Source organism: Triticum dicoccoides, chromosome 7A (genome assembly GCF_002162155.2).
Source record: "Triticum dicoccoides isolate Atlit2015 ecotype Zavitan chromosome 7A, WEW_v2.0, whole genome shotgun sequence".
NCBI classification, from domain to species: domain Eukaryota; kingdom Viridiplantae; phylum Streptophyta; class Magnoliopsida; order Poales; family Poaceae; genus Triticum; species Triticum dicoccoides.
This window is the reverse complement of record NC_041392.1, coordinates 29,773,464-29,791,927: the sequence shown is the minus strand read 5'-3', so window position 1 is coordinate 29,791,927 and position 18,464 is coordinate 29,773,464. Positions and strand designations below refer to the sequence as shown.

At 43.5% G+C, this 18,464-nt stretch overlaps 1 protein-coding gene across 1 annotated transcript in view; it reads right to left on the bottom strand.

The window, feature by feature from the left end:
• Positions 1–10,592: 10,592 nt before the first annotated feature.
• Positions 10,593–18,464, bottom strand: part of LOC119332946 (patatin-like protein 1) — an 18,403-nt gene continuing 10,531 nt past the window's right edge. The window contains exons 2-5 of the mRNA XM_037606023.1: positions 16,334–16,618; positions 15,950–16,131; positions 11,289–11,961; positions 10,593–10,922 (exon numbers count right to left, since the gene is read on the bottom strand). Coding sequence (XP_037461920.1) covers positions 10,593–10,922; positions 11,289–11,961; positions 15,950–16,131; positions 16,334–16,618 — 1,470 coding nt within the window. The remainder of the gene's footprint in view (positions 10,923–11,288; positions 11,962–15,949; positions 16,132–16,333; positions 16,619–18,464) is intronic.

Here is an 18,464-nt window from a genome sequence, read left to right as displayed (position 1 = left end):
ATGATAGTACCACATACTTGTGGTACTGCCATTTGAGTCATGTTGGTATAAAACACATGAAGAAGCTCCATGTTGATGGATCTTTGGACTCACTCATTTTTGAAAAGATTAAGACATGCGAACCATGTCTGTTGGTAGATATGCATGAAGAAACTCCATACAGATGGATCGTTTGGACTCACTTGATTTTGAATCACTTGAGACATGCAAATCATACCACATGGGCAAGATGACTGAAAGGCCTCGTTTTCAGTAAGATGGAACAAGAAAGCAACTAGTTGGAAGTAATACATTTTGATGCGTGCAGTCCAATGAGTGCTGAGGCACGCAGTAGATATCGTTATGTTCTTACTTCACAGATGATTTGAGTAGATGCTGAGTATATTTACTTGATGAACCACAAGTCTGAATTATCGAAAGGTTTAAGTAATTTCATAGTGAAGTTGAAGATCATCGTGGCAAGAGGATAAAATGTCTATGATATGATCATAGAGATGAATATCTGAGTTACGAGTTTGGCACACAATTAAGACATTGTGGAAATTGTTTCACAACTAATACCGCCTGGAACACCGTAGTGTGATGGTGTGTCCGAACATCATAACTGCACCCTATTGGATATGGTGCATACCATGATGCCTCTTATCGAATTACCACTATCGTTTATGGGTTAGGCATTAGAGACAACCGCATTCACTTTAAATAGGGCACCACACAATTCCGTTGAGACGGCACCATATGAACTATGGTTTAGAAAAACCTAAGCTGTCGTTTCTTAAAAGTTTGGGGCTGCGACGCTTATGTGAAAAAATTTCAGGCTGATAAGCTCGAACCCAAAGCGGATAAATGCATCTTCATAGAATACCCAAAACAGTTGGGTATACCTCCTATTTCAGATCCGGAAGCAAAAGTGATTGTTTCTAGAAACGGGTCCTTTCTCGAGGAAAAGTTTCTCTCGAAAGAATTGAGTGGGAGGATGATGGAGACATGATGAGGTTATTGAACCGTCACTTCAACTAGTGTGTAGCAGGGCACAGGAAGTTGTTCCTGTGGCACCTACACCAATTGAAGTGGAAGCTTATGATAGTGATCATGAAACTTCGGATCAAGTCACTACCGAACCTCATAGGTCGACAAGAATGCATACTGCTTCAGAGTGGTACGTAATCCTGTCTTGGAAGTCCTGTTGCTAGACAACAATGAACCTACGAGCTATGGAGAAGCGATGGTGGGCCCGGATTCCGACGAATGGCTCGAGGCCATAAAATCCGAGAGAGGATCCATTTATAAAAACAAAGTATATACTTTGGAAGAACTACTTGATGGTCGTAAGGCTGTTGGGTGCAGATGGATTTTAAAAGGAAGATGAACAATGATGGTAAGTATCACCATTAAGAAAGCTCGACTTGTCGTTAAGATGTTTTTCGACAAGTTCAAGGAGTTGACTATGATGAGACTTTCTCACTCATAGCGATGCTAAGAGTCTGTTGGAATTATGTTAGCAGTTACTGCATTATTTATGAAATCTTGCAGATAGGATGTCAAAACATTGTTTCCTCGACGATTTTCTTGAGGAAAGATTGTATGTGATACAACCAGAAGGTTTTGTCAATCCTGAAAGATGCTAACAAGTATGCAAAGCTCCAGCAATCCTTCTAAGGACTGAAGTAAGCATCTCAGAGTTGGAATGTATGCTTTGATGAGATGATCAAAGATTTTGGATTTATACAAAGTTTATGAGAAACTTGTATTTCCAAAGAAGTGAGTGGGAGCACTATAGAATTTTTGATGAGTATATCTGTAACACCCCGGATGTAATTTACCTTATTGTACTCCAACTCTTGCCGTTTCCGGCACTAAGGTATTTTATTTCCTCATTGTCGGGTTTTTGTCTCCGTGTGTTGTGCCCTTGTCATGCATCTCATATCATGTCATCCTGTGCATTGCATTTGCATACGTGTTCGTCTCATGCATTCGAGCATTTTTCCCGTTGTCCGTTTTGCATTCCGGCGCTCCTATGTTCTCCGGTGGTCCTTTCTACCTCTTTTCATGTGTGGGTGTTAAACATTTTCGGATTGGACCGAGACTTGTCATGCGGCCTTGGTTTACTACTGGTAGACCGTCTGTCAAGTTTCATGCCGTTTGGACTTCGTTTGATACTCCAACGGTTAACCGAGGGACCGAAAAGGCCTCGTGTGTGTTGCAGCCCAACACCCCTTCAAAGTGACCCAAAACCCACCTAAACCTCCTCCATCATGTAGAGCGTTCGATCACGATCGCGTGGCCGAAAACAACACCTCTTTTGGAGCTTCCTAGCTCCCTCTACCCCTATATAAAGATCCCTACATTTCAAATCCGGGCGAAACCCTAAAATTCCGCTCCCCGCGCCGCCGGTCACAACTCCGCCGACGGACACGTCCGGTTTGCACCGCCGCCGCCACATGGCACGCCCCCACTGGCTCGGCCGCATCTCCCCGCCGCCGGCCCGGGAGAGCCCGCGCGCGCCTCCCCCGGCCCAAGCCGCTGCCGATTCACGCCCGCGCCTCCTCGCTGCCTCGCCGCCCGATCCACCGCGTCGCCCCCGCGTCCGGCGCCGCACCGCCCGCCTCTCACCGGCGCCGCCCCGCCGCCAACTCCGGCGACCTAGCCACCCGACGCCGGCAGCCGCGTCCCTCGCCGTCCCAAGCTTCGGCGACTCGAGCCGGTGAGCTCTCCAAGTCCGACTTCCTCCGACGAGCCTCCCCGCAGCTCCGGCGACCTAGAACAGCTCCGGCGAGTCCCTCTCCTCCAGCCACCACGGCTCCATTTCCGGCGAGTTTCGCGAGTTGCTACAGTACCCCGGCGGATCTGGATCTGGAACCACCTCGGTTGACTTTTCCCCTAAAACCCTAGTTTATTTGCATATTTTGACATGCCATAACTCTGCATCCGTAGCTCCGATTCGTGTGTGTAGCATATCAAAATGTTCATCTCGACGAGTACATCATTTCATCTCATTGCATCATTTTCATTTGAGCTCATCTTGATACTTGAAATGCTGTTGGAAGAGGGCTATGTGAGGAAAGTTTCAGATCTGTTTCAGCAAATGCACTTTTGTCAATTTTGCCATGATTAACGTGTGCATGCTATGATCTTGAGCTTTACATGTGTTTTGTAGAATGCAATGTCATCTTTACAGGGGTGTATGCCATGTATTTTTGTGATCTTTGTGGTGACTAGCACAAGCATGCAAAGTAGCTTACTCAATGATGCTGATTTCAGGGACTTAGAATTTCACTAAGTCCTTGTCCTGTTATTGTTTTTAAGCCATATGTTCATGTTGTTTCCTAATGATCCGTGCCTCTTTTGAGGATGATAAGTAAGGATGTTTTGTTAATATTGTTGTGATATATTCATCCATGTCTTTGTTTGCAATTATGAAGCAACCTAACTTGAGTCAATCGAGCTCTACTTTTGCTATAAAATGTTCCTGGTAGATTGTTAACATGTTTAGCGATTTTGCCGAGGTTATTGCTATTGATCCGAGCATGTTATGATGTTGTTCTTGCCATTTATAGCTTCTATGCCATGTCTTCTTGATGGGTGTATGCTTAGTTTGTCATGCAATGCCTTGTAGTGAGTTCATCGAGCTCGCAAACATGCCTACTTGTTAATCTGTTTTGCATGCTCCAGTTTTTCACTAAGTCTGAATCTGTTTATATTTTTGCTATGTTCACATGCTTGCAATTGTATTTTCTGATCCCTTTTGGTTCAAGGTCACTAAGGGACTTTTTTTTATATGCTTTGAGTAGCTTCATGACATGCCTTGCCTTGCCATGATATGTTCCTGTAACATATAGTTATCATACTCTAAACATTGCTTCCTGATGATAAGTTCCTGACATGATGTTAATTTCACTGAGTCTGAAACCTGTTATCATTTGCACTCTTTCCATGCTTGTTTGAACTTGTTAATGAGTGAATTAGCCGTAGCTCAGTGTTCATCTTTTGTCAAGCTTTATGAGTGGATCCCTGCCATGTATTTTGTTGCTATGTTTGGTTGCAATAGCTTATTTATCTTGATGCATTTATATGGTCATTTGCTGATTATCGCAGACCGGTGCCATATTTGTTTTGCTTGCCATTTCCAAACCATCTTTATATCGATTTCAACCGAAATCAACTCCCCTTTCCAGTGGCACTTTTGGATTTCCAAGTTGAGGCCAGGTTCAATCATTCCTTTGCAAATCATGCATATGCATCACATATCACATCCCGCATATCATACCATCTTTGCATCATGTTGCTTGAGCATTGCACGTGGTTGATTGCGTTCCTTTTGCTTGTTGTCCTTGCTTGGGTGGAGCCGGGAGACGAGTACGTGAACGAGGAGCCCGTTGAGTTCGCTTGCGAGGATCAAGGCAACTCTGAGAACTTTGCAGGCAAGATGGCCATACCCTCGAAATCACTTCTATCTTTGCTTGCTAGTTGCTCGCTCTTTTGCTATGCCTATGCTACGATACCTATCACTTGCTTATCGTGCCTCCCATATTGCCATGTCAAACCTCTAACCCACCTTGTCCTACCAAGCCGTTGTTTGACTATGTTACCGCTTTGCTCAGCCCCTCTTATAGCATTGCTAGTTGCAAGTGAAGATTGGAGATCGTTCCTTGTTGGAACATGTTTATTGTTGGGATATCACCCTATTATCTTGTTTATCTTAATGCACCTATATACTTGGTAAAGGGTGGAAGGCTCGGCCTTATGCCTGGTGTTTTGTTCCACTCTTGCCTCCCTAGTTTCCGTCATATCGGTGTTATGTTCCTGGATTTTGCGTTCGTTACACGGTTGGGTTATAATGGGAACCCCTTGACAGTTCGCCTTGAATAAAACTCCTCCAGCAATGCCCAACCTTGGTTTTACCATTTGCCACCTAGCCTCTTTTTCCCTTGGGTTTCCGGAGCCCAAGGGTCATCTTTATTTTAACCCCCCTGGGCCAGTGCTCCTGTGAGTGTTGGTCCGACTGAGCTGCCTGCGGGGCCACCTCGGGGAAACTTGAGGGTTGGTTTTACTCGTAGCTAGTCTCATCTGAGTGTGCCCTGAGAACGAGATATGTGCAGGTCCTATCGGGATTTGTCGGCACATTCGAGCGGTGTTGCTGGACTTGTTTTACCATTGTCGAGGATATCTTGTAACCGAGATGCCGAGTCTGATCGGATTGTCTTGGGAGAAGGAATATCCTTCGTTGACCGTGAGAGCTTGTGATGGGCTAAGTTGGGACTCCCTTGCAGGGATTTGAACTTTCGAAAGCCGTGCCCGCGGTTATGGGCAGATGGGAATTTGTTAATGTCCGGTTGTAGATAACCTGAAACTTAACTTAATTAAAATGCATCAACTGCGTGTGTAACCGTGATGGTCTCTTCTCGGTGGAGTCCGGGAAGTGAACACGGTGTTGGAGTAATGCTTGACGTAGGTTGTTCTAGGATCACTTCTTGATCATAGTTGTTCGACCATGCTTTTGCCTTCTCTTCTCGCTCTCTTTTGCGAATATGTTAGCCACCATATATGCTAGTCGCTTGCTGCAGCTCCACCTCATACCTTACCTTACCTATAAGCTTAAATAGTCTTGATCGCGAGGGTGCGAGATTGCTGAGTCCCAGTGACTCACAGTTTACTTCCAAAACCAGATGCAGGGACCGATGATACCGCTCCAGATAATTTGACCGAGCTCAAGTGGGAGTTCGATGAGGACTCTCGTCGTTACTACGTGTCTTTCCCAGATGATCAGTAGTGGTGCCCAGTTGGGGCGATCGGGGACTTTGTCGCATTTGGGGGTTGATCTTTATTTTGGTTCCGTAGTCGGACCTTGAGTGTATTGGATGAATGTAATGACTTATTTATGTATTTGTGTGACATGGCGAGTGTAAGCCAACTATGTATCTTTCCCCTTTATTTATGTACATGGGTTGTTTGCGAAGATTACCTCACTTGCGACATTGCTTTCAATGCGGTTATGCCTCTAAGTCGTGCTTCGACATGTGGGAGATATAGCCGCATCGAGGGCGTTACAATATGTTGTTGACATATTGTTGATCAGAAATGATGTAGAATTTCTGGACAACATACAGGGTTATTTGAAAAGTGTTTTTCAATGGAAAACCTGAATTAAGCTACTTGAACATTGAGCATCAATATCTATAAGGATAGATCTCAAATGCTTAATAGTACTTTCAAATGAATACATACCGTGACAAGATTTTGAAGGAGTTCAAAATAGATCAGCAAAGGAGTTCTTGGCTATGTTGCAAGGTGTGAGTATTGAGTAAGACTCAAGACCTGACCACGGCAGAAGAGAGAGAAAGGACGAAGGTCATCCCCTATGATTTAGACGTAGGCTCTACAGTATGCTATGCTGTGTACCACACCTGAAGTGTGCCTTGCCATGAGTCAGTCAAGGGGTACAAGAGTGATCCAGGAATGGATCACATGACAGCGGTCGAACTTATCCTTAGTAACTAGTGGACTAAGGAATTTTCTCGATTATGGAGGTGGTAAAAGAGTTCCTCGTAAAGGGTTACGTCGATGCAAACTTTGACACTAATCCAGATGACTCTGAGTAGTAAACCGGATTTGTATAGTAGAGCAGTTATTTGGAATAGCTCCAAGTAGTGGATGGTAGCTGCATCTACAAGGTTCAGACCAATTGACTAATAAACCTCTCTCACAAGCGACATATGAACAAACCCCATGGGTGTTGGATTCATTACAATCACATAGTGATGTGAACTAGATTATTGACTCTAGTGCAAGTGGGAGACTGTTGGAAATATGCCCTAGAGGCAATAATAAAATGGTTATTATTGTATTTCCTTGTTTATGATAATTGTCTATTGTTCATGCTATAATTGTATTAATTGGAAATCGTAATACATGTGTGAATACATAGACCACAACATGTCCCTGGTAAGCCTCTAGTTGACTAGCTCGTTGATCAATAGATGGTTATGGTTTCCTGACCATGGACATTGGATGTCGTTGATAACGGGATCACATCATTGGGAGAATGATGTGATGGATAAGACCCAATCCTAAGCATATCACAAGATCGTATAGTTCGTCTGCTAAAGGTTTTCTAATGTCAAGTATCATTTCCTTAGACCATGAGATTGTGCAACTCCCGGATACCATAGGAATGATTTGGGTGTGCCAAAAGTCACAACGTAACTGGGTGGCTATAAAGGCACACTACAGGTATCTTCGAAAGTGTCTGTTGAGTTGGCACGAATCGAGACTGGGATTTGTCACTCCGTGTGGTGGAGAGGTATCTCTGGGCCCACTCGGTAATGCATCATCATAATGAGCTCAATGTGACTAATGAGTTAGCCACGGGATCATGCATTACGGAACGAGTAAAGAGACTTGCCGGTAATGAGATTGAACAAGGTATAGGGATACCAACGATCGAATCTCGGGCAAGTAACATACCGATAGACAAAGGGAATTGTATACAGGATTGATTGAATCCCCGACATCGTGGTTCATCCAATGAGATCATCGTGGAACATGTGGGAGCCAATATGGGTATCCAGATCCCGCTATTGGCTATTGGCCGGAGAGATGTCTTGGTCATGTCTGCATGGTTCCCGAACTCGTAGGGTCTACACACTTAAGGTTCGGTGACACTAGAGTTGTTATGGGAAATAGTATGTGGTTGCCGAAGGTTGTTCAGTGTCCCGGATGAGATCCCGGACGTGAAGAGGAGTTTCGCAATGGTCCGAAGGTGAATATCGATATATTGGACGAAGGGTATTGGAGGCCGGGATTGTTCCGGGGGTACCAGGTGACGACCAGCGTGTCCGAAAGGGGTTTCGGAGGCCCCGACAAGCGTTGGGGGGCCTTATGGGCCAAGGGGAGGGGGCACATCAGCCCACTAAGGGGCTGAGCGCCCCTCCCACCATATCTCACGTAACTTGGAGAGGTGGGGGCGCCCCCCCTAGGGCAGCCACCCCTCCCGGCTTGGGGAGAAAGTTTCGTAGGGGTGGGGGTGCCCAAACCCATCTAGGGTTTCCCCTATGGCCACCGCCCCTCCCATAGGGAACCCTAGGGGGCCTCCTCCACCCCTCCCCCTATATATAGTGAGGGAGAGAGAGGGCAGTTGCACCCCCTTCCCTGGCGCAACCCCTCCCTCCTCCAACTCTTCCTTCTCCTCCGTAGAGCTTGGCGAAGCCCTGCCGGAATACTACAAACTCCACCACCACGCTGTCGTGCTGCTGGAGTCCTACCTCAACTTCTCCTCTCCCCTTGCTGGATCAAGAAGGAGGAGACGTCCCCGGGCTGTACGTGTGTTGAACGCAGAGGCGCCGTCTGTTCGGCGCTAGATCGGATCTTCCGTGATTTGAATCGCCGCGAGTACGACTCCATCAACCGCGTTCTTGTAATGGTTTCGCTTAGCAATCTTCAAGGGTATGAAGATGCACTCCCTCTCTCTCATTGCTAGCATCTCCTAGATCGATCTTGGTGAAATGTAGGAAAATTTTGAATTATTGCTACGTTCCCCAACACTACGAACATTTGGGTGCGTGGCGCATGTGAAGACGGCGGAGCCGCATCTCTCAAAGCTTGCCGATCGCAACACCAAGATGGTGTTCATCGGATACGAGAGGAGTTCCGGCACCAAGGCATACCGCTTCTATGATCCACAAACCAAGCATCTATGGATTTCACGCGACGTCGTGTTTGAAGAAAACCAAGCGTGGGATTGGAGTGCAGCAGCCGACGATGCTCCAAACGGTAACATATTCGTTGTTGAATTTCCAACTAATGATGATGCAGGGGAGGACGTCCAGGTGGTTGGCAAGACCCCCAACCAAGGTGACCACAATGGTAGTGATCATCATGGTGACGACACCAATGACGATGTGCCTGGGTCGCAAGGTGATAGCGACAATGACACACAAGACACAGGTAGAGATCTCAACAATGACATCGACAACGAGGCACATAGTGATCATGACAATCAAGATGATGGTCATGATCACGATGACTACACCGACGATGTGGATTCCAACGACCTGGCATCTACCACGCCTGAGACTCAACCGTCTTCCTCAAGTGCATCGACGCCGACACAATTTGTGTCGCCTCCTTCGCAAGCCACAACGGATTCTTCCGCGCCTCGTCGCTACAAGACCCTCAAGAAAGTCTACAAGTACGCAAAGCCAGTTATGCTCGAGTACTCCGATTTGTGTTTACTCGGAGTTGAGGAGCCAGCTAACTTCCTAGAGGCGAGCAAAAGTTCGAGTTTGATGCACGCCATGGATGAGGAGATGAAAGCGATCGAGAGCAATGGCACATGGACTTTAGTAAGCCGACCTCCGAACCAGAAGGCCAAAGGTTTGAAGTGGGTTTACAAGTTAAAGGACACTAAGGGTGCCATTGTAAAGTACAAAGCAAGATTCGTTGAAAAGGGCTATGTACAACGTCAAGGAGTTGACTATGAAGAGGTGTTTGCACCGGTTGCTCGACTCGAGACAGTGAGAGTGCTCCTAGCTTTGGCAGCACAAAAGGATTGGAAGGTTCATCATATGGATGTTAAATCCGCTTTCCTCGGCGACGACCTCACAGAAGAAGTGCACGTGGAACAACCCCTCGACTACGAGAAGAAAGGCGAAGAAGGGACAATTTACAAGATCAAGAAGGCACTTTATGGGCTGAAGCAAGCGTCAAAAGCTTGGAACTCAAAGTTATACCAATGTTTGATCATGCTCGGGTTCAAAAGATGTCCCCTCAAGAATCCGAAAGACAATCTACTAAGCACTGAAGAACAGGTGAAGTTTGAAGATGCGGCCAAAGGAGAGTGTTACCGTCAACCTAGGAATGAGCAGACGGCAGTAAAGTCGGTCCCTAAAATGCTATGAAGAATGGCAAACGCAATGCCTAAGATATTGATTATGAGTAGTAGCAGTCATATTTGGGATCCAGGTCTCAATGAGGACATGTGTTTAAGGGGGTTAATGTGAGAGCTAAACACGATTGTGTACTAGTCTGTTTGATCATGCGTGTACCCCAGACCTTGTAACACAACAAGAAAATAAGAGAAAAGAAAAGCCCAGGAGCGACACGCCCTGTAGCTATCATCAAAAGATTTTTCCTCTGTCCAGTTTGTTTCGTACACAAGTCGACCGCACCGACAAAACAGTTTCCATCGAACCTTACGAGAGTCGCTCTGTCAAAGATCGTTTCGATCCACTGGAGAGCTAGCAAGCCAGGTTCACATACGCCTACACGAGCACGAATTGCTCCTGTAGATCAATCAAGCTAGCTGCTTGCTTGCTTGCAAGTTTTGCATGTACGTGATTTCAACTCCTGGTGAATTGATCTAGTGATCTAAAGCCAACAGGATTGGACACACAGGGCGGTCTTGCAGCGAGGCATTCGATCTGATACAACCCGAAAGAGCATTAGTGGTACATGCATATTTTTTTTAGAAACACAATACAAACACATACTATCATATCCATGCACCCATGCATATAAATGTACGCAGACACATGCTATTCCAGTAAGCACTTTCGAGAGACAAAGCCTGCAAATACCAAGGTTGACATCGCGGGCTAATCGAGTGACCGGCACATACACCCAAATTCATTGCCACATTCCCTATCACGGTGACGCGCATGACGGTGCGGATAGTCTTTTAATGACTTCGACTCATATCCGTGAATGCGCAAGTTGCGCTCGGCGATGAGAAGCTTGGCGAAGCGCTCGAGCTCATCATCGTTGGAGGGTATGTTCCGGCCCTCGACCGTCTCGTACTTCCCCGAGGCCAAGTTCACCATAGCCACCTTCTCCTTCAGCAGCATATTCCCGATGTTGACCAGTTCCTTCATGTTGTCTGGAGTCGCGTTATCCATTGGCAGCATGTCTTCCCTGAACAATGGACCCTATGTAACATAGATGTGTCAAGTTTGTAGTCAGTCACTTAAACACGATGGGGGAGGAAAAAATTAAGCTCTTTAGATCCTGTGGCTGATTAATTGCTACTCCCTTTTTTTGGAAGTCAAACTTCACAATGTTTCACCAACTATATAAGAAATAATATCAGCATTCATAATATAAAATCAATATCATTAGGTGCATCATAAAATTAATTTTTCATACTACATAACTTTTGTATTGTAAATGCTACTGTTTTTTGTTTTAGATAAACAGTTAGATAAATGAGGTCAAAGTTTATGTAGTTTAACTTGAAACAAATTTAATATGCGGAGTAAAAAAGAACCAGAGGGAGTATGTATGTATGTATGTACCTGAGCCTGGATGCGGAGGTAGTTCTGCTCCTGGTCAGTGTTGTCACTGTTGTGTAAGAGCATGCGGACCTGCCAGTCGACCAACACGGCGCTGGCGTGGGAGAAGATGTCGATGATGGGGCTGTGGTTGTTGCTCCTGTTGTGGATCCAGTTTAAGGCGCCCCACTTGGCACAGTCCGTCGCGGTGTATACCCCCTTTGCCTTCACCGCAGACCCTGTCCCGATTGAGACGACGAGGTATTTCTTGTAATCCACACCATCGCTGTGGAAGTCTGAATTTCCGAGCAGCTGCTCCCTTGTGGCCGCTGATATGGCAGCCATGGTGGGGTTGTTGGCGGCCACGCCGCCGTCGATGATGTGGAATTCTGACATCTTGGTCTCCTCGGTGCTCAAGTCGTCAAAACCATGCGCCGGGAAGTAGGTTGGCGCAGCTGACGTGCCGATGCAGACATCCGACAGGAGCGGTTTCTTCGCTGCTGCACATGGCTGGCTGTTGTATGTGGAGAAGATGACAGGCTCCAGCCTATTCACGTCGAACGCAGGCACCACAAGGCTGCTGAGGGTTTGGTCGATGGTGTGCTCGCCCGTCACACTCCTGATCTTGTCCTGAAGGAAGGTGCCATCGTACTTGGGCCCCCACCAAGCGCGTACCATGCCCAATGGCCCCCACCACCTGTGAAACAACACACTGAGATTTAATTAACTACTCCTAGATGATAAATGTCTTAAAAAATAATAATTAACTAGATGATACGCCACACGTTATCGTGGGAATATTTTGCAACAATTTCCAATGTGATTCATTGTATAAGAGATTAGGAGGTGAATATTTGAAGTAATAATATAAAAAGCTAAAGCTAAAAATACATAAAATATATAACGTTTGATCACTGTATAGTTGTAATGTATTAATTAAATATAAATAGAATGAAAATTCTCATGTATGTTTGCATGTTGAGATGAATCTTTTTTCCATGCATGTTCATATGAAGTGGCATGGTTGCATGTTGAGAGACATATGGTAGTGGAGGTCAGCCTTTTCTCATACATATTATGTGATGATGTGGCATGCTTGCTTGTTGAGAGAAATAATTAGTGGGGGCTACCTATTTACATATAGAAGATTATTCACTTCCCCTAATATTTTTTTTAACTAGCGGGGTGACCCACACATTTGCGAGGCTAGATTTTCTATCTATTGCTCTGTATTTTCCAAATTTCTACTAAGTCGGTGTCAAACATCTGGATGTGTGACATTGACAGACCAAATGCTCTTTTGCCTCATTCCTTGATACCTTGTCACAACTTTTAGTGTATTTAGAAATATTTGTAATATTCATGTCTTTATATGAACTTTATTGTCCATTTAATTCCCTGTCTCGTCACTTGCCACATCGCAATTATGTTTTCCTATTAATTATCGTAGATGATCGAAATGCTTCGATGTCTTCTCATCTTACTATAGTTCTCGATGTTGTTTAGTCTAAGTCAACATAATTATTGGTGAAGGTTATTAAAACTGGTAAAATCTTCTGTCTTGCCACATTGCAATTATGTTTTTCTATTAGTACTACATCGTATATGACCCGCATTGCTTTGATGTCTTCTCATCTTACTCTAATTCTCAATTTTTTTCACTCATCCTAACATTACAATGTTCTCACCTAGGAGGCAAATGTTCCAATTTAATTTTTCAATCAAAGTAGGAATGGTGAAGAAAATAATACAAATATCTACATTAAGTTCACAATTGTTGGCAAATACTGATTTTTAATCTCTTTTTATTCAATACTCGAGCCTTACATACGACAGTATGGAGCATACATACCAAAAATAACAGCTATTGGATGATATACGCGAGATATTTAAATTTAAATTCTTTCATTTAGGATTAGATGAAATTAAAGATTTCTAGCCCGATGCTAATTGTCAAAGTGAAATCATGGCTATTAACTCATCCCGCTGGTACTTTTGACACATGGGAACACTATAAAATAAGGGATTTCTTGTGATGGATCGCTTGTCTTGTAAAACAATTTTTTTAACAAAAATGTGTTCGTCACGGTTTTGGACCATCACACCCGCCCTTTCTTTATCCAGATCATAAATATTTATCTACTATTTCTTAAAAATTAATAATCACAATTAACCGTAATCAAGTGAGAGCACATCAGTTTCATCTTAAATCAACATATTGGAGGCCTTTTAAAGTTCATGATTGTTTGGACTATATTCACATATACTTTGCTAACATCGTTACTTATATTAGTCGGATGTTTCGCCAGGTTTCTTTAAAGGGCTGGTTTACTCCATCCGGTATACAGTTTTTTGTTTCGTTATCTCCTTATTACCGTTTAACCTTGCTTAAATCCCTATATACCCCATGTAAAATTATTGGGCATATATGCCTTATGACAAAATATTGTCTTCCTACTCACCGTTGGGTCTTGTTTTATGCTACACAGTTTATATTTGAAGCTACATAGTTTATATTATTTTATATTGAACACCTATTTGTACCTTTTTCACACTGTTATTTATAATTTGTGTATCTCCGATTGCCCAGCCATACTTTTCTTAGTCTTCACCCTATTGCATGTTCCTAATCAATTGAAGCAATACCAAATTATGTGTCAAACATACCTCCTAAGAAAATACATGATGCATTTGTTCTCGCATTTTTGTTCACTAAATTTTCAAGCTGTGTAGATTTTAATTATTGTATACTGAACATCTATGTGTGTTGCCGCAGAAGGAAATATCGCCTATGTTTGTGCTTTTATAATGTTTATTAATCTTTAAAATTTCTCCATCTACTATTATTTTCAATTGCACATTCATTTTTTTTCTTATCTCTCCTTCCACTACATGCTCGTAATAACTAAATTATATGCCAATTAGACATGCAGATTAGCATGTTCTGGGATCAGAAAAATAGAGTTGGAGGCTAGCTTTTTCTTGAACGAAGTTGGAGGCTAGCTAGTTCCTTTGATTAGCATGTGATGTAGTGGAGCATAAAAAAAGAACATGTATGTTTTTTCTCTGTGCTTCAACTTGTGCTTGGCCCATAAATTTAATATTCGGCCGGCGGCAATACCTTTTATTAGCGGTTAATCATAAGTTCACGTAATAAAAGGCACTTATGATGTGGTATCTATTGTGTACATATGGGATAAGGAGACATGCTTATACATGATTTTATCATGTAAATCATAGCCGTTCTTTTTAACTATTTTTCTGTTGTTACATCCGAGCCATATGTTTTCTATCGTTTTAATAATGTAATAGATAGATAGAAGATAGATAGATAGACTCTTCTCTCCGTCTTCCAAATGGAGGACTATAAATTTTACGATAACGCTACACTTACGAAGACTAACGTAATTTTTTAGTTAACCTTCCTGCAATAATTCTGTCCCCTAATTTTAACTGGGGTGGGCCACAACTTCCCTCTGATCCCAATCACAAATTTCTATCTGGTCTGTTACGTTAAAGTAAAACTGGTATGTAGATGTAGCATTTGAGACACAATGGATGGAGGGAGGAGGGAGCGAAGCGGAGCTGTGGTACGGTGACAGATCGAGGCTACAGGCGGAGACTATTTTTCTTCTTTGTCTTTTTCTCAGATTTTTTTATATTTTTCCTTGATTTCTTGTGTGCTGCCAAGTTTCTGTACTTGTATTGCACGATGTGAAGTAGGTGTGCTGCGAACTTGTCCTTGTCGACGCACATGTGTACCCCCTAAGGTGTGCTATGCTGCGCGTGGGGGTGTGCTTCACATCACGTCAAAGGTGTGCTTCGTGTCGCGTGAAAGTTGTGGTACACGCTTAAAATGACAGACTGGGAACACAACTACACTATCATAGAGAGTACAAGTATACTACACGGAGGAGTACACATCGAGTTCAAAAAAAATATATTCGTTGAAACATATTAACATAAGATCTAGTTTTAAAGATCTCGATACGATGAGTGCAGCAGTGAAAACGGTTCATAATTTGGACACACGGTTTTTCAGATATTTTGACATAAAAGATATATCTCACAAAAAAAGCAAAAGCAACGTACAACATCTTTCCCGTCCTACCGATCCAGAGGAAAGCCCACATGTGACGCTGCACCCTTTATCGTCACCAGGCATTTGGGTAACCTTTATAAGGGGTACTAGTTAACTAGTTATTTCGGTTAAATAGTGCAAAGTTTATTAAGTTTCAGTTTTGCTAAAGTACATCTAGATGTGCCATAAGTATTGCACATCTAAGTCTTATGTCATTGATCTTACGTTGAGATTCGTGTGGATATTTTGTTTTTTTTTCTTTTCCTCTTTATGCATGATTCACTCACTTAGATGTGCAATAACTGGAACACATCTAGATGTGCCCTAGACACACCCATTAAGTTTATAGAAAAAAACTATTAATAGCTACAATACAAAATTGGTACCACTGAATACATAATATATATATATATATATATATATATATATATTTGGTATTGTAGTTGTGGATAATTTTTACTGTAAACTTGGTCAAATGTTACACAATTTGACCTGACAAAATTTATAGGCTTTCTTTCGGGGAGCTGGAGGATGACGACTTAATCTGTCGGACGAATCAACTACCTCTTTATCAAAAATAAATAAATAACAATAAATCAATTACCTCTTGGGAGGGAAGATCTTAGGCCCATCCTCTAAATAGAAATCCTTGATTTCTTGAGGAGTGTACTTTGGCCGCCCGTTCTTGTAGGGCGTCACCAACATTGCCGCGATCAGGCCGCCTGTACTTGTGCCCGCGATCACGTCGAAGTAGTCCGCTATCCTGGCATCTGCCCCATCAATAGTCTGGAAAGATCAACAGAGATGGATCAGGTTACTTAATTAGATACTCCCTCCGTCTCATAATATAAAACTTTTTTTTGAAACTACACTAGTGGCAAAAAACGTCTTACATTATGGGACGGAGGGAGTACAACCCATGATTTACGTAAGTGTCCGTACCTCCAACATAACATTTGAAGACAGACGGTGATAGTGGTTGACTTACTTGTATCATTTGCTCGAGGCTGCCCAGGACAACCGCCGGGATGAGCCCGTGTATCCCGCCACCGTCGATAGTCAGCACCGTGATGAGTTTGCTCGTGGCAGTGGTGTCAGCTCCGTCTGCTGGGACGACGATGATCCTTGCGCCACATCCCTTGCTGACGGGAGCGGTTGCGGTGCTATCGGCTCCAACGGCGGGGGTGTTGTTCTCCCCTCCTCCAGCGTGAGCAGTGTTGCCTCCAACTCGGCATCCTTGTTGCTGGCCATGTCTAGCCTGCGTGCCAAAACTCTGGATGGGAGCAAGAATGGTTAGATAGACATATATGCATGGGGAGCGCAAGGTAAGGAGGCGGCGGCTTACGGCTGCCTCAAGTCTCGAGTGCTTTTAGATGCGGCGTACAACAGAAATGTTGTTTCTTCATTTGTTCGATTGGGCTTTTAGATGGATGGATGTATGAACTTAACTAGCTTTCAATCCACGCAGATGCATGTTTTTTCTTCTTCTTAAGCTGCATAGCTAACTAGATCTAAAATACGCCTGCTGCATCCTCGGCTACAGCTACTGCAACTGCCATGGATCTGAACTGAACCACTGCCTAACCCAGCTTGGGCCCCAGGATTATTGCCAAAACAGGGAGATGGACGCGCGTGGATCAAACAAACAAACAAGCAACTGCGAGAGGAAGGAGAAATAAATTCGGGAGGAGGGTGCCGGATCACCTGGCTCTGGCTGCCTAGCTTCTGCCTGCGCTAGCTGCGTCGAGCACCCATGGATGACATGCCATGTGTTTAAATACACGGGTCGACCACCAACCCTTGTGCTCGGAGGAAGGATCGTTCGGAGCCATCCTCTCCGACGGGTGGGGCCCAGGCCGTTGTGGATGTGGCTGACTCCTGGGACCGCATACTACCTTGAATGGAGGTGATCTAGAAAACAAAATTATCCCCTCTCTCTCTCCCTCCCGGTGAAAGGCTAGCAGCCTTCGCTGTAGGTAGCTTGTAAAATTTACTACATGGTGAGATATCATACTACATGTTGTGTCTCATTACAGCGCAAGTTACGGAATTATATATGTATGTACCTAACTTTACTGCTGCAACCTACCAACTTGGTACTTGTGTTGCTCTGTCTTTAGCTCCGACCCTGCATACATGTCCCTCGCTTGCACTTTTTCTTGCACCGTCGTTTCCTGTTTGTTTCTTATATGCCGGATTCCTCATGTAATTAAGCTGGCATATCCAAGATCCCTGCTAAACAAGTTCATTTTGTCTTGCATCCATGATGTTGCCGGTGACAAAATTAAGGAAGATGCATCTCTTGCTGATCTATCAGACTAAGAAAGAATCTAGTTGCGTGGGTTATTAATTGTCAGGCTATACAAAAGCTCCTGGCTCTGGCTGCAAATTTTGTTTCCTTTTCATATTTTCGTCTTTCATTTTTTTTTCAAAAAAATGCTCACGCTTATAGAAAACTGTTCAAAATAGCAATGTACATATGTCAAGCATGCGCCACCTGCAGATATATATATATATATATATATATATATATATATATATATATATATATATATGTATATATATATATATATGTATGTATGTATGTACGTATGTATGTATGTATGTATGTATCTCAGAGACATGTATTATGCTCAACAGTTGACGCCTTATGACGAATAGTAGCAACACGGAATTAACTTCTAAAATATGTAAGCATGACAATGATCCTACAATGTACATATTCTCTGCACTGAAGCCATACTGAACTCAACATTTTTGACTACTCATACTAACTTGCATCGACTGCATTGACTGATGAACAGACATTGCAGTCAACCACAGGACACTTGTGCATTTGGTGTTTTAACCTAATCCAAGATGACATAGAGCATTGCATATGACATTACTGATGCTAATTTTAATGGAGAGTTCCCATCCTTATCCCAACTTCCTAGGAACCATAGCTTCTTGATAATATCTCTCTTCCCTAACACGCACAAAAACTTCTAGCAAATTGATTTTCTTGGTCTTGTGCATCAGATGTTTCAAATACTAGGATCAACAACATCTAAAGCTTTAACATCTTCATGATATCTTTCAAAAATAGTTTCATCATTTGTAGCCTCTCTCTCTCTCTC